General features: G+C 38.3%; 1 protein-coding gene across 3 annotated transcripts in view; it reads right to left on the bottom strand.

The window, feature by feature from the left end:
• Positions 1 to 1,809: 1,809 nt before the first annotated feature.
• The window catches only part of LOC129780428 (uncharacterized), a 62,965-nt gene continuing 48,117 nt past the window's right edge, over positions 1,810 to 16,657 (bottom strand). For 2 of the 3 annotated variants that reach the window (XM_055788695.1, XM_055788696.1), the window contains 7 exons: positions 10,762 to 10,900; positions 9,346 to 10,646; positions 8,964 to 9,284; positions 8,752 to 8,899; positions 8,483 to 8,694; positions 7,777 to 7,960; positions 1,810 to 2,560 (listed from right to left, as the gene is read on the bottom strand). In XM_055788695.1, coding sequence (XP_055644670.1) covers positions 2,245 to 2,560; positions 7,777 to 7,960; positions 8,483 to 8,694; positions 8,752 to 8,899; positions 8,964 to 9,284; positions 9,346 to 10,646; positions 10,762 to 10,900 — 2,621 coding nt within the window. In that variant the 3' untranslated portion in view covers positions 1,810 to 2,244. The remainder of the gene's footprint in view (positions 2,561 to 7,776; positions 7,961 to 8,482; positions 8,695 to 8,751; positions 8,900 to 8,963; positions 9,285 to 9,345; positions 10,647 to 10,761; positions 10,901 to 16,657) is intronic. The other variant, XM_055788697.1, reaches the window with a different exon arrangement.

Genomic DNA, 16,657 nt, shown 5'->3' with positions numbered 1-16,657 from the left:
AAACTATCTTTTATCAGAGGGTTATATCGAGTATTTCTGAATTGTAGCAAATCTCGTTTATGTTCTAAGTAAAAACTATTAGATATTAAGTTAAATTCCCAATCAGTCAAGGATCCTCCCAGGTTTGAAATTTGATTGACATGCCTTGAAAAAGAAATAAAACTTGGATCTGAAGTTGTGACTATGATTATGTCAATGTCAATACAGATAGGAGCATTGTTCATGTTTTTCACAGTTTATGCCTATTTATAATGTTCAATTGATAGAAATTAATACCTGCAACAGGGCAAGTTTGTTTTGATTTTGATATAAAACTGGTTTCTTGATATGTTTTTAAATATAAATTATCTATAAGATAAATCGTCCTGCTCGAACCTTTGTAGTGGTTTGTAGGTTGGTCATCATCATCATCATTATTATCAGCATTTTATCGCTGGTTTTGCCAGTCACTTTTTGTGAACACGTATTATTATAAATTACTAGCTGACCCGGCAAACTTCGTCCCGTCCAAAATTTGTGTTTTGTTATCAATACCTTCAAACATCTTCGTTTTCTTACTATGAGTAAGTTCATGGGTCCAATCGCAGAACTGTTCATTGATTGATCTTCTAATTGACCCCGTTGAATTTACCTTTTACTATAAAATTCCTAGTATTTCTAACAAAACTGTTTCATTTCTATGGCAGACCTCCCCGCTCCCCTCTTCAGAAAAGTAGGAGGAGTATTGAACCACCTTAGAAATGTTTCTTGCTCCCTAAAACCTCCACATGCCAAATGTGGTTCAGTTTGCTTGATTAGTTCTTGAATAAGGCAGAAATGTATACTTCATTTGTATGGCAGTACCAACCACCCCCCCCCAAGAGAGAAGGGAGGAGTGTATAACCACCATAGAAACAACTATTGCACCCTTAAACCTTCAGATGCCTAATTTGGTTTGAATAATTCGCGAGTAATGCAGAAATTTGTGTTTCATTTGTATGGCAGCCCCCCCTTAGAGAGGGGGATGTAGAGTCTTACCACCATAGAATCATTTATTGCACCCTAAAAGAGAAGGAGGGAGGAGTTTCTAACCACCATAGAAACAATTATTGCACCCTTAAACCTTCAGATGTCTAATTTGGTTTCATTTGCTTGAATAATTCTCGAGTAATGCAGAAATTTGTGTTTCATTTGTATGCCAGCCCCCCATTAAAAAGGGGGGTGGAGAGTCTAACCACCATCGAAACATTTATTACACCCTTAAAACTTCAGATGCCTAATTTGGTTTTATTTGCTTGAATAATTCTCGAGTAATGCAGAAATTTGTGTTTCATTTGTATGGCAGCCCCCCCTTAGAGAGGGGGATGTATAGTCTTACCACCATAGAATCATTTATTGCACCCTAAAACCTCTATATACCAAATTTCGTTCCATTTGCTTGAATAATTCTCGAGTAATGTAGAAATTTGTGTTTCATTTGTATTGCAGCGCCCCTTAGAGAGGGGGGAGGGGTCTCAAACTATCACGAAATCCTTCTCCGGCCCCAAAACCCCCTACATACCAATTTTCATGTTGATCGGTTCAGTAGTTTCCGAGTCCATAAAAATCAGACAGATAGACAGACAGACAGACAGACAGAAATCCATTTTTATATATATGGATGGATAGGCTATATCGGTACCTGTAAAAGATGTTATACGGAAGAATATACTCCAAAGAATCTCCGGGTTTTCATTATTCAATTATTTATAACATGAATGTTCAGTAAATTTACATTTAAGAATGAAGTGTTCGGAATTTGAGACAAAACGGAATATGTGTTTGCTTTAATTATAAAATATATTCTATTCCATACGTCTTATTGTTACATTTAAATCATGTTTATGATTAACTTATCAATAAATAGATCATTTTGATGAATTTTGTCACCATCTTTCTTTATAGCTGTATCGGAAAATTTCAAGTTTTTCATCGCATAAAACATAAACTAACCATTCGAACGATAAAGAAAGTGGCAAGAGCTCACGATGTCCCTAATGATAGTCGTACAATATTGCGAAAATAGAATGACAATTTTGGCAGTATTTTCAGTAGTATTAGGATGTGTAGAGTGGATGTCATGTGATTGTACAAATCAAGAGATACTGGTTTCACTATTTAAATGCGATCGCTACGCTACGGCAGCTAAGCTTAACTATGTTCTGGAATGAATGGATGTTCAGCTCGGACCCGCATTTGCTGCGCGCATGCACACGTCTCACACATCTAGCATTTGTCTTTCCGGCAATCGATCACATTGCTGCTGAGTTCCGTCACGTTGGCCGCCGTTGGTTTGGGAATTTTCAACGGAGGACCCTTGTCATACAGGAACGTGACGGGCCAGAGTTCCGCCGGTGCAGTTACATCGTCCAGGTGCCTCAGTCCGCCAGGTTTCGGTGGGGGTTGATAGACTTCACCCTTTTTATTCTTGTCTTGATGACCCGAATCATCGGTGATCCCATTGGGGTGCTGGTGAGGTTTCTTGGGGAAGTACTTATCGCTGCACTTGCGCCACTGGTCGGGAGCATCGCCCACGAAGCACCTATTTACGAGAGAGGTGATTACGAGATTTGTCTGAACACATCAGTCTAACCAGTTTGGGTAGTGGGCAGTTGGAGTAGTGTCGTTTGGTATAGATATTTGAATAACGGCCATGTATTGAAGCGATAAACAATAAGTTATTTAAACTGATTTCGAAATGGATTGGGTTATATGTCAGAGAAAAGAGGACAATATTATGTACTCTTGTAGAAAACACTCTCTAATGAATACAGGTCGCTGGATTCCAACATACGTTACACCAGATCTTTTATACCGCCGGAGCGCTCTTTAAAGTCAAATAAAACGAATTACACTGTGTTATTTTAGTCGAGATTTCGTCGTGTTTGTGTGCAGAAAATATCGTGCTACACTGACCAACCTAAGCTGGGTTCAAGTAGCAGCTAGGGTCTCTCCATCACGAACTACGCTGGAAACCATCGTTGCTGGTCATTCCAGTACCTCTCTATCAGCTAGTCCAAGTCAATTGAATTTGAATATCAGAACCATAGAATGAAGCTGACAGGATTAATTGAATAACGGTTTTCCTCAAATACAACGTGGAGGAGTTGTTCATGTCGCTTTACGTCTGGACGTCTGGACAGTTTCGTTAGTAGACGTTAGTAGACGTCAACGGTTTCTGCCTCATTTTCATCGGAAATTTATTGAATCCATCGGGGTCCTACTGTCCCAAACAAGCCCGCACACGAGATGGTAAGGCTGCTATATTCCGGAGTGACTTATCTAAGTTGACTAGGCGGCGGGAAAAATTCATTATTGCCAGTGATTTAAAAGCTCAGCACTAAGAGTGGGGGAAACAACGGCGAAATCAGAACGGTACCATCAAGGCAGAATTAAGGTCTTCTGTCAAGATGGTCTCGTCCTGGCCACTACAACATTTTGGCACCGGACAGCCCAACTAGAGAATCCAGACTGGGAGTCCATTTGATCCTAGAAATCTTCTTGTCGAACGTGGTCGTACTAGAGAATCCAGTTGTTTACAATCTATTGAAAACATTCAGTCCTTTTCAACTGTTGAACAAGATTTGCTATCACATAAACTGATTGAACAAAGGCCCGTTTGCAAGTTGATTTCACTTCGTATTCCTTTGCAAAAAGAAGTAAAACACTCAGTTCGTTGTATGAGAAAAATAAAACAAAGATCATTCGTTGCAAGACCACATCCTTTGCAACGTTGTGTGATTCCAGTGTCAATGTTTCTACGGTTCGTTCAAAATAGATATCAGCTATATTTAGAAAATCAAATTCATAATTTCGTTGATAATACTCAAGCCTTCAACTTCAGCGGTACCACACAATTCAACGTCGGGCAAGTTACTTATTCCTGGTTTGATAAATGTATTTAAATATGCTCTTTCAACCAAAGGAACCGAATTAGAAAGAAAACAAAACTATGAAAAGGCGTCGTGCACAAATTACGTAACGCTAAAAATCCGGATTTGTAAAAGTTGTTATGTTGTAATTTTTTTAAATGTATTCTAAGACTCACGCCAGTGAAGCGTCACACAGTCTGATAAGTGAATTGATCTATTTACAAAACAAAGTGTTTGTTTTGCTCTTCTCTCACAAACAGTATAACCCCAATTTTACATGCGGTTTTACCTATACTACTACAATGGCTTCCTTTCACTTTCAGCTTAAGCTCTGAATGTAACTTTCTCTCTTGGCCTTAAGAAAGGCTTCGAGTCGTCCGTTAGTTCATCAGCTGACTGATGAATTGCGAAAGAAAGGAAAATAGTTTCTCGCAGATGCATTAGTTGCTCGTTTTCAACAGTAAGGACAGGTAAGCACACAGAAGAACAGAACAAAATATGAGAAAAAAGGATTGCTTCAAATTTTCATAAAGGGCCTGGTAAGGGAGTAAAAAGTGCCCCCAAACCAAATCACTTGCTGTATGGAAAAAATTGTATAGGGTACTAAATATGAAAAAAATGACAGTAGTACTAGATTATTTGAGTTGTTATATAGTACACCATAGGATATATGGTGAAAAATACACCTTTTCGTTTTTCTCACGCCATTCTCAATAGTTTTGAGACAAAAATATGAAAAAAAATACTAAAAGTACATCTTACTAAGGTGTATCCATCAATATTTTCAACCAAAATTTTAATCAAAAAAACAAATACCAAAAAAAAAAAATGAAATTAATTTTTATTTTAATTTGAAATTGATTTTTTTTTTAATTTTGAGATTCAGTACTACTCTAGTTTGTGTTCAAATTTCCTCATGCGTTTATTTTAGGTTTATGTTTAAGAATTTTTAGAGTGTTTTTCACGGTACAAAAAAAAACTATTTATATTTTCAGGCATTTCGAAATTTTGAATAAAAAAATTACTTTGAGACCCACTTTACTCTAACTTTTATTTAAATGCGTCGTATGTGTTGTTTTTCCCACTTGTAGCGTAGATTTTTCTTGAATTTTAAGAGGATTGCGCAAAAAAGAAGAAAAAAATGTGGTCTTGGGCATTTTAATTTTTTTTAAATTTAGAGACCCAGTACTGCTCTAATATTTATGTCAATTTCGTTTTTTATATGTCTAAATTTTGTCGGTATATTTAGAGCATTACGCTAAATAAAGATTTTTTTTCTCATATCTTCAAATATATGAGATTATCTTTACATTGGATTTAGATGGTTTACCAAATTTATAGGAGTCTGCGGTACGATAGAGCTCTGTGAGAAAAAATAATGTCCTTGTGGAAAGATCATTCGGATTAATGAGAAGAATACTTAAAAATATCTCAATTATTGTTATTTTTAAATTTTAATCTTACATCTTAAAACCACGAATACAATATAATAATCAATTTCAAGAAAACAAAAATAATAATGCAGACGATGAAGAAAATTATTTTTGTGTCTCGCAATGCTCTTAAAAATTCAGAAAAAAAATAACGCTACATGTAGAAAAAAGACACATACGAACACATTTAAATAAAAATTAGAGCAGAAGTGGGTCTCAAAGCTATTTTTTTTTAATTTCGAAATGCCAGAAAATATATAATTTTTTTTGTGCCGCGTATTTATTTTTTATTATCATTAGATTTTTTGATGAAAAAAATGTTTCAAGATATTTATCGATACACCTTAGTAAGATGTACTTTCAGTATTTTTTTTCTTATTTTTTCTCTCAAAGCTGTTGAGAATGGCGTGAAAAAAACGAAAAGGTGCATTTTTCACCATATATCCATTTTTCACCATATATACTCAAATATATAGTACTACTGCCAAAATGTTTTATTTAGTACCCTATACAATATTTTCCATACAGCTGGTGATTTGGTTTGGGGGCACTTTTTACTCCTTTACCCGGCCAGGCCCTTTGAACAATTCACAGACTAGGGAATTGTGTTTTTCTAGCACATTTAATATGAAATGTTACGTTGTGTTACCATTGATTATACTTAGAATTGACTCCTTGCCGAACAAACGCTTGTAGAGAAAACATCCGAAAGGAAAAAATGGCTGATTCTGGTCGAGCATTATTATCGGCTGCAAAACTGAATGGCTTCGGAGAGAAGACAATGTTCTATAATGCTTATTGACTATTCAAATGCATCGAAACCATCACAGTAGCTGAGCGTTGTTAAAAATTCAATATGCTAAAAGTACTCTAAAACTCAACATTTTCTTGAATTGAATTGTAATTTTGCTGCATTTGTATCATAACCGAAAGCAAAAATTGTTTACACTCGAGTTTCAATTGCACGCAATAAGTGCCCGTCATTTCATTCAAATACTTGGTCTGAGTGGTAAGCTGGAATATTTCCATGGACCTGATTCTCGAATACACTTCGCGGTGGAAATGAAACAAACGGCACGCCATTGAACTACGTTTTACGAGTTAAGTGCGAATCGCATACAACATCCACGTCACGTTCACGTTCCGTCACGTCACGTTGCGTTAATTATTCTTCCATGGAATTCCTATTGAAGCATTCACATTCACCAGCAACGGCAAGTCGAAGTTCCCGTTGCCGGTGTATATGAATGTTTGCATAAGAACTGCTTGGAAGAATAATTGACGCAACGTGACGGAACGGAACGTGAACGTGACGTGGATGTTGTATGTGAATCGCACTTTAGTGAAGTGTCGAAGATAATAAGGAGTTTTCAGGCAGAATGAGCACTTTTCAAATAAAAAATCATTAATGAAAATTAACTTCTTCGCACCCAAGTGGTATTTAATGTGAGTGGAAAACTTTGTTTTCTTCATGTGATATAATAATCTCATACAAAAATTTCATCTGAAGATAATTTGATTGACGAATTTACGCAAAGCTGAATCAGCTCAAGCGACATCTACATTAGAGCTCAGAACCACAAAAGTGAGGGTGTATGTTTATTTTACGCACTGAAAAGCAAGTTTCGGTGTCGATTATTTATTTTATTTCAATTAAGATTAATTTCAGCCATTGAATGTCGTTAGTATATGGTAAGAAAGTTGGAGTTTTGTATATTTATGATGGTTTCAACACGCGATTTGACAAAAGTCATAGATAATCTTCGAAAATTTTAAGTTTGATAATGCATACCGGTTATTGATACTATGGATAATTGCGATGAAATCGATATCATATCAAATTGGCTGATATCATTGATTATGTAGGGGCCGATGCGAGAAGGATTTGCAGTATTTTTAGCGCAAAACACCTTATTCATCGTTTACTTAGTTGAAAAAAAATAAAGTTACAATACTTATAACAAGCCATTCCTCGTAATATACATAGCACATTGTAAAATGATGATTTTCTAACCTTTTCAGCGTTGAAAGAATACATGAAACCGGGAAATTTGAAGATAAATTCTGATTTTTCTAGAAAATTTCATACGAATTTCATACCAAAAAAACAAAACATCCTCATTTTACTCGCTGCGCCTTCTGGTTGTAAATCCAACGTAAATTCGTCAATATTATAATGATAAGTTTAGTGGGAAACTAATTGTCATGTCATTGTACCGTTGTCATCGCGAATACGTTTCACCGTGAAGTGTATTCGAAGTGTAGTCGAGAATCAGGCCCAATGCGACGCGCACATTATTTCAGACATGACAAATTACACAGGTGAATGGGTTGTCGGAAACGAACTATCTAAACACAAAACCCACAAAAATCAAGCATGAACATTGAGCAGATTCTAATAACAGATGAACACATACACATAAACGCAAAACATTGAAACAGGATTATCTTACCATGGATACTCGAACCCTTGCGAGTAGCCGCAAGGGTGATCGTATTTACAGCAATAGTCCCACGAACCAACCTCACCACCCTCTAGCTCGCACGAGTAAAACCCTGTGATCTTGTTGCGCTCGCACTTGGTGCCGAGTCTGCATGGTTTCCCCGACACGGTGTACTGGCGCCAACTTCCGTCACCTAGTTGTGGTCATGATTGGATTTGTGGATGGATTTTTTTGTGGGATCGGATTGGGCGAGGTTGGGTTTTTCATGTAGGTGATAATGGATCACAGCGCGTAATGTAGTTACGATCACAAGGTAACACATAGGTGGGAAAGACAAATATACAGAAAATTGTTACTCAACGAGACGATTATGTAAAGCAGCTAGGAGTGAAGCATTGTGAGGAGGAGGATTTTATGTTTAAGCGGTATGGAGTTTAGCGTGTTCTGAAACGGTTTGTGAATGTTTTTGATTATGAATCTGCTTTCTTCTGGGTAAGTTTCAGTTCTTGTGGCGATTCAGTTTTTTGCAGTTGTTCGTGATCGTGAGCTTGATCTTGCCGTTGTTGTTGGACTTGAGCGTGCGTGTCAGAATTGCTGTTACTGTGGTTTGAAGAAGGCTTTTGAGGTGTATTATTGATACTATTATTGGCTTGATTTGGCAGAAGTATTATGAAGTTAGGAGGGGTGTCCGGGTCGGGGAAGGTGCTGTTTTTACCCGGCTCTCGGAAAATATCCATCCGACGGTCATGATTCATTCGGGTTCCTCCGCCACTGATGGTGATAATCTTATCACGGCAGGTATAATCGAACGGGTTCCACGCAAACAGCCAGTAATCTCGATCATTGGTGTGGGCATAGTGAACGCCCAGCTTCAACTCGCTCTGGTCCAAGTCGGACATTTCGCAGTTATATGTTGAAGCTTGTGAACTGTGGAAAAAGCAAGGAACTGTTTAAACTATCCGTCAGCTTTTCTGCCTGATTTACCTATAACTGAAGGATAAGCATTTGAACGGTGTTGTCTCTCGCAGCCTAACGCACTCGTTTTTGCAATCCAGTTCGGTACTGACAGAAATTACCTTCTTGATAGCCGATGAGAGTAATTTGGCTGGTGAACCGTACCCCAAATAGCAGACTGTAATGCAAAACTCATAATTATCTTAAGAACAATATTTCTATTTTATAATAAAATTGTTAACATTTCTTATGGTGTTTGTCATCGATGATTGGTTGAATCTCGCAACCTTGCCCATAGCTTGCCCTCTCAAACACATCGAAGCCCTCGTCAAACACCAAATGGCGCTCTCGGTCCATATCACGTACTGGCCAATCTGACAGCTGGCAGTTATCGATCACCGAGTTGATCGTGTGGGGTCCAAAGCTGTACGTAAACGCTCGGCAAGTAAATTTGGTTGCCCTGATACATTCCAGTTCGCATTCGCCAACCGAGCGGACTGTCAGCGAGTCACGTACGATCGCTTTGAAAAATCGGTATGAATCAGTTGTTCGGAGAAAGCATTCTGGAAGTAGAAGATGCAACATAGTGATCCAGATTATTCATGAAGAAGACTTATTACGTACGTGCATTGATATCTCTGATCGTTGGGTGCGATTCCGGTTGGCAAGTTTTCGTATCATCCGTCATCGAGTAGATGTCGTAGTCACGATCGGGTTCCAAGTCAGCGTAAAAGTCCAACAGGTTGTAAGGACGATCACACAGTAGGCAGTTTTCTCGAGACACAGTCGAGTAGCGATAGCTAAAGGTGTGACAGCGGAACCTGGACTCCGTGTAGCACATGCGTTCGCATTCTATCACGGTTGGAGTGTTCAGAGCGTACTTAACGACACCCTTATGCAATCGGAATCCTTCGCTTGATTTTACCGAACAGTCATCGTGTCCAGGACGTCTTGTCCATTGGTGAACGAAATGCACACGGTCTGGTCGATGTTCCGGAACAATCAGCGAACGTGTGTCATCATAGCCATATTTTCGCCCTCCGTAGGTCCAAATAATATTCTCATCCGGATGATGTTCGTTTCTGAGCTCGAAGTAATTGAATGATGGTCCGTCATACCGTTTGATCTCATTTCTTATACCCCAATAGTCGGAAATCGATTTGTACGAGTCAGTTCCGCTGTGGCCGTACGATCCGCCATAGGTGCCCCAGTTCTTGTGGACATCCTGTCCGATGAGGTACGGAATGAAGGTACTTGTCTTTTCACCGTGAGATGGATATTGGGCAGCCGGTGGAGGCGGAGGATCACGGTCCTCGTAAGGATGCCTTGGTCGGTGCCCTGTCGGACGGTTGTCTCCGGGATACGAGTATGGTGGGCGGAAATAATCCAGCCGATCGTAGCTACTGCTAAGCAGTGGTCCATGGGGTGGTGGCTTGTAACGATCGTTGTCGATCGTTTCATATCTATCAACATCCCCACCGTAGTGTGGTTTATACGGCAGTGCTGGTCTGTATGAATCACTTGACGGTGGGGGAGGTGGATAATAACTGGTGCCGTACCGATCGAAATCGGGCCGACTGTAAATAGGTGGTCTATACTTGTCAATCGCAGTGCCTGGTTTGTAACGATCCTCCTCGAACGGGGACCTCTCCGGTGGGAATGGTTTGTAACCGTCGGCGTGAGGGCGGTAAGTAGTTGGTCGGACGAAATCAAGCGGAGGTCGGTATGTTTTCACACTGCAGTCCTTACAGCCGTAGTTGGTGCGGCAGGAGGGAGAAGCACTACGATCACGTTCGTAGTAGTCGTAATCTGGATCACGAATCAGATTTGAATCCCGTTGGTGGGGGCTAGAGTAGAGATCGATTTGGGAGAGCGGCTGGTCGATCAGCTCGCAATCTCCCTGGCCGCGGCCTGTTGGGTCCAGTCTGTAGACAATTGTAAATTCGCATCAATTTAAAGAATGAGTAATAAAGATGACAGTAATGAACAACATTGCAAATCATAAATAACACATCCACTAATGCAACGCGATAAACTTACCGATAGTTGAATCCCTCACAGGGGAATCTCCGCTCGTCCGCACATTCGCGCTGACAGTCCTCCACTCGTTCACAGACTAGGGTTCTTCTCACCCACTGCGGCGCTACCCGTTTTCCGGCCAGAACACGACGGTAGCAAGCTAATTTTCGAAATAAAGAAAAAATGCGGGATTCATCAAACCATCTACCATCAAACACTAGGAAGCAAATTATAATTTCTTATGAGTGGAGGAGCGTTATTAAATTATGTTCCGCCTCCGGGAGCATGAACAAACGATCGAGCCAACTGAGTAACTAGGTGTCACATGTCATGGTCAAGATCACGAGACCGCACATTTCGCAGGTGTTCGCAGGTAGTATAGACAAAAGGAAAACAGACAAAAACATCAGTTAGCGTGGTTCATTGTTTTGTCTTTCGCTTGTTTTCGGCGCGCTTGCAGTTCAGATTTACCCAAAATGATTGGTCATTAGCATTATCATGTGCGCTTTCCACGGAAGTTTCTTGAATAGCAGTGTTGGAATTAATTTTAATGATTTATAAGGTTAAATGGATATGGTACGTCACTCTCCGACTGACAGATGGGTGCCATGCGGCGAGAAGAGCTTATTTTCGGGATCCTCCGTTAAGACACTGAGCTTCATTGCTCGAATGAGCTCCTTATGTGGTGTTTTGAAATAATTTAAGAATCACCTGATCTGACATTGAACTAAAAGTTGCACCATACACATTGTCGGTGGGTAGCTAAGGAAACATTAGTCATTGTGACTCCTCGCATGACTTCTTGCAGTAAGATTCACGCATATCGTATTAGTATGGAAAACTTCAAGCATTGTTACATACTAGAACTACCAATTCTACCCGGTAGGGGTGGCGTCACTTGATTCATAGTCGCGAGCTGGAAGTGTACGTCTTGTTTACGCAAGGTTTTGTCTAAGCCATTCGCGTTGCTGTTGGGCTTTCCATTATTCTTCATGTTTCGTCACTGATTCGGGTTATGATCAAGAATGGAAAAGACGGCGAAATAAGTTATTCAAGAGGTTTAGTGGCATTGGAATTGTACCGCATGTTAGATGTACCAATGCTTGCACCTAGCTGCTAGTGTAACAATGGAATAATAGATCAGCTGGAAATTGGTAACTAGAGAAGAGTACGGGTATGGTTGTTTTTGTCCATAAGTGTCGGTTCGACGGATTGATTGGTGGATTAGCAGTGGAACTGCATACTGAAAGAGTGAAGAGCGGCAAAGAATGTGTGAAGAAGCGGCATTTGTGTAATTCTGATCACTGACGTTGAAGAAACCCAAATGTTCAAGAATTTTAATTCTCCGAATATTCATTTTCCGGAAAATCGAAAAATCTAGAAATCGAAAATTGACCAAAACCTGCATTTTTATTTTCTGTAGGAGGTTTAATCGAATGGGGTTTTTCTTCCTACATGTGTGGTTTTTTTTTTATCAAAATAATACTGTAGAAAAGTTTATATATTTTCGTATTTTATTAGGTGTTGTTATTTGTTAGGTTATATTAGGTTATTTACTTTTCGCACGAAATTTTCTCGCCCAATAGAGTTGTACACAATTGATTATTGGTAATCCTTATTTTATTTCGAGTCAAGATAGCGATATAGTGTATTTGACAAAGTTTTATATCTTATTGGAATATGAATTTTTGCCGAAGACATCATCTTTATATCTTTTATATTTTCTGGAATGCATGGCATTTTTGTATGGAGACTCCCGAAAAAAAATGTTTTACTCGTAACATTTTTGTGCGTAAGTTCCCGCGTTTGACATGTTCTTGACATGTTTCCATACAGAAAAAAAGTTTGCAGATGGACATCGCGATAATTTATGGTAGAAACTCAAGGTCAATACCTTATCACATGATGCTTTTTGTAGTAAAAACAGGTTGTTTTCTTGGGTTTTCTAGGTTAAGTTACAATATTCCTCTAAAATCGGGGATTGTGGCGAAATGTGGACGCAGTGAAAAGGTATGTTCCTTAAGGTGTTCATTTGCCATCCCTATCTTTTGGTCAGGCGCAAAACCGTTAAGAAAAAAAACCAAGTGCCAGTGTTTTATAACTATAGAACCAAATGATACTACGGTTTCGTTTGGTTTCACCAGCTCGAGTACAACTCTTCTTGCGGTTCCCACTAAATACAGAACATTACCTTATAACCGTGGATATTTCGTTCTAGCTGCGACGCTGAAGGTCGCCATGAATCTACCCATAATTTTTTGTGTTCGGGATTGTCCTAGGTGGACCACAAGATACAATACACTTTGCTTGATACAGAAAGCTTTGCCTGGATTAGTCCAAAACTAGAAACTATGTAATGGTTTATATTTGCTCTTCATGTTTTTGGCGTAGGATTACGTCTTTCGGGAACATATTGGGGTACAAATTGAAAATCGAAAATCGAGCACATCATGAAAATTGTCCAATTTCAAACGCTTATTGCTCAGTCATTTCATGATGGATTGATGAAATTTTTGCGTCAATCGATTTCGGCACTCCATAATTTTTTTTATATTAAATAAAATAATATATGTCATGAAACTAACTATCGAACAATTGAAAAATCTCAACCCCTATCGGAACGGAAATATCCACTTCTGATTGGTCGAAATTGACGACACATGCGGCGGTTCCCTAACAGAGACATCAAAACCAAGCTGCCTTGAGTAAATCGGCATTGCAAATACATGAAAGTAGGGGGAGCATTTGTTCCCACCGAAATGTGTTCCCTAACAGAGACATCAAAACCAAGGTGCCCAATATTGCAAGTCGGGGGCATTTTTATAATGCAAGTAAGGTGAGTGATACGATTAATTGCTCCAAATAACACTTAAATTTTGAACTTTGATGTTGGTTGCTTCGTGAAATTTCGAACCGATCGTGTATTGTGAAAAATTTAGCACAAGTGTAAGTGTAAAATTGTATATGGTAGCAGTTGTGTTAACACTGAACCTACCGATATTCATGTATACCTATTCCTACCACAGCGGGTCAAATGACCCTTCTTTGAAATATTACTATGTAAAGCTCAAAATATATTATATCGCTCAATTTGATAAGGAGTAAATATTCAAGAATACACTGATGATTCTTTTAAGAAAAGAAGTAAAGACAATTGACGGTGAGGTAATGTTACTTTCATAGCAATTTTGAAAAAAATCCAAAAGGGGTTATTTGACCCCGCCGTGGCAAGGTTTGTTCCCGCTCGAGAACGGGTCGTTCTGTTTAAGCTGTCCCTTTTGTTGTGTTCATTTTCACCTAAAGAAAGTTCATACGGCGAGAACAATTGGAAAAGTGAAGAAATATTCGAAAAAGTGATTTCCCATATGCTCTACATATAGTATTAGGTGTTGTTAGTCCAATTAAAATTCGCATTGGGTTTAAAAAGCACTCAGAAGGTAAAAATGATAAAAGAATGTTACCTTTTACATTTCAAATATGTTTTCTATATATTAAAGTAACATGTTTTTACTGATAATTGTGTTCGGTATTGATAATTATCTTATATTACATTTGTGAGCTTTTTTTTCTTTATTTCATCCATACATAACACAGGAGGTATTTAGTCTAGGATCACAGAAGGCAGTTTTTATCATATCTCATGTCACTTCGGCATCTTCTATCTGATACGCACCATCCAACGATTGTTTACCATCCTTCCGTCAACATCATCTGGTAAACACTGGTGATGTGAACAAACAATACCCAACAACCAAAGAAAACGGCCCTTTTCAGGGCCACAAAATCATTATCAAAGAGTTTAACGATGTAAGTCTTCAAACATATCCAAAATCAACAGATAGTCTAACGGAATCCTACGTCAACTATGCGGTCGTGTCTCGGACACAACCCTCTTGTGACTTTTTTATTTATCACGAAGTTACAGTTAATTTTTCAAGTACATAATAGGAGTACCGGTAAGTTTCTTCGTTTTTTTTCAAAAATTATTGCTTTATTCTGTAAAAATGGTTACAAATTTAATATTCGTTCAGTTGGAGCATGGTCACCATGAACTTCCGCCAAAATGCTATGATTTTCGGCAGCTTCATATTAAAGTAATGAAGTAACACTCCGCGCAAAAACATTTGTTGGTACGAAATTCGACATATTCGAAGTGGCAAAAAACTATGTTGTTTACGCTTCAACTTTTTGACAAATACTGTAAAAGGAGCGCAATGTAGCTTTCCAACGAATGTCAGGAAATTTGATTCACTGGAATAATAATCAAGTTACGCCATCTATTGTAGAACCGAAGAAACTTACAGGTGCACCTAGTACATTCTGACCAAATGAAATTTTTTATTTTTTGAATTGTTTTATTGCATACTACTGTCAGAGGTTATTACCGTTTCGACCTGTATCAATATTTTCACAATCGTTGTGTTAGTATTTCATAAGTTATAATTAGTGATGAAACGGATAGTAGTTTGGCAGGATACCGGATATCCGGCAAGCTTCGAGGCCGGATAGCCGGATATTCGGTTTTTTGTTCGCGAATATGAAACTGGAAGAAACTGCATATGTGCATGAACCAAAAAAATTTGTAAAGAGTTGTATCTAGGACACGACTGCATATTTTCGACGTAGAACTACGCAATTTCATTATGCAATCCACTTGTTTACCACATCGAATATTATTTTAGAATGCATCGAAATTTTTGTAATAGACTATGTTCTTCGTTACAAATAAATTTGATGAACGTCCTTTTACGTTTGATATGATGCCTAGGACTACCAAAATATGTGAACGGAAGAATTGTCAAACGATCATTGTATTTTACACTAGCTGACCCGACGAACTTCGTCCCGCCCAAAATAGATTTTTTTATTTGAATACTTTCAAACATCCACGTTTTCTTACTAAGTGAACGTTGGTGAGTCCAATCACTGAACTCTTCATTGATTGATTACCCTTTGACCCTTTACAATTTACTTTTACTATAAATTGTCTAGTACTTCTACAAAAATTTGTCCTAATAATATAAAATTATTTTCAGACACAATTCTCGTTCAAGATTCTTCAAGTATTTGGAAATAACATGTTTTGCATGGAATGCATGTTTGATACAGAGAATACTACAAAATAAGCTCAAATCGGGCCATTCCTTCCTCGGGTTTAGGGCACACCAACACATTTGGCCTTCCATTTTTGTTTATATAGATAGAAGATATAGGAATGCGTTAATCCGTCTGAAAATCCTTTTCCACTTTCGAACAAAAATCACTTTCGTTAGCGCCAACATCAAATGGACTAACAATGCTTAGCTAATTGTAGAACATATGGGAATTCAATTTTCCGAATTTTCCGATTTTTCTCTCCGCTATATTGATCTACGGGAAGAAACGAATACAACGAAATATAGATGACTCAAATTGAACCATTCCTTCCTCGGGTTTTGCGCTCACCAACATATTTGGCCTTCCATTTTTATTTATAGATATAAGATATGGAAATGTGTTATTTCGCCTGAAAATCCATTTCCACTTACGAACAAAGATCAATTTCGATAGCGCAAACATCGAATGGACTAACAACGCTTATTATGATGTAATTTTCGAACATGTGGGAATTCAATTTTCTGAATTTTCCGAACTTCCTTCAGAGTTTTCCGAAAATTTTCCGGGTTTTCTCCCCACTATATTGATCTACGGAAAAAGACGAATACAACAAAATAAAGAAGGCTAAAATTGGACCATCCCTTCTTCGGGTTTTCCGCTTACCAACAGATTTAGCCTTTCATTTTTATTTATATAGATTTTTTTTATCTGTATTATAGTGATTTTCAACTCATTTGGCTGGTTCGTCACTTTTACTTCCATTTTTGGAAGAATGTCGGGAGTGAGAATTGAACTCGTGACCTTTAGCGTGAGAGGCATG

This window comes from Toxorhynchites rutilus, chromosome 3 (genome assembly GCF_029784135.1).
Source record: "Toxorhynchites rutilus septentrionalis strain SRP chromosome 3, ASM2978413v1, whole genome shotgun sequence".
Classification (NCBI taxonomy): Eukaryota; Metazoa; Arthropoda; class Insecta; order Diptera; family Culicidae; genus Toxorhynchites; species Toxorhynchites rutilus.
The sequence above is the reverse complement of the archived record's forward strand: the minus strand, read 5'-3'. Positions and strand labels throughout refer to the sequence as shown.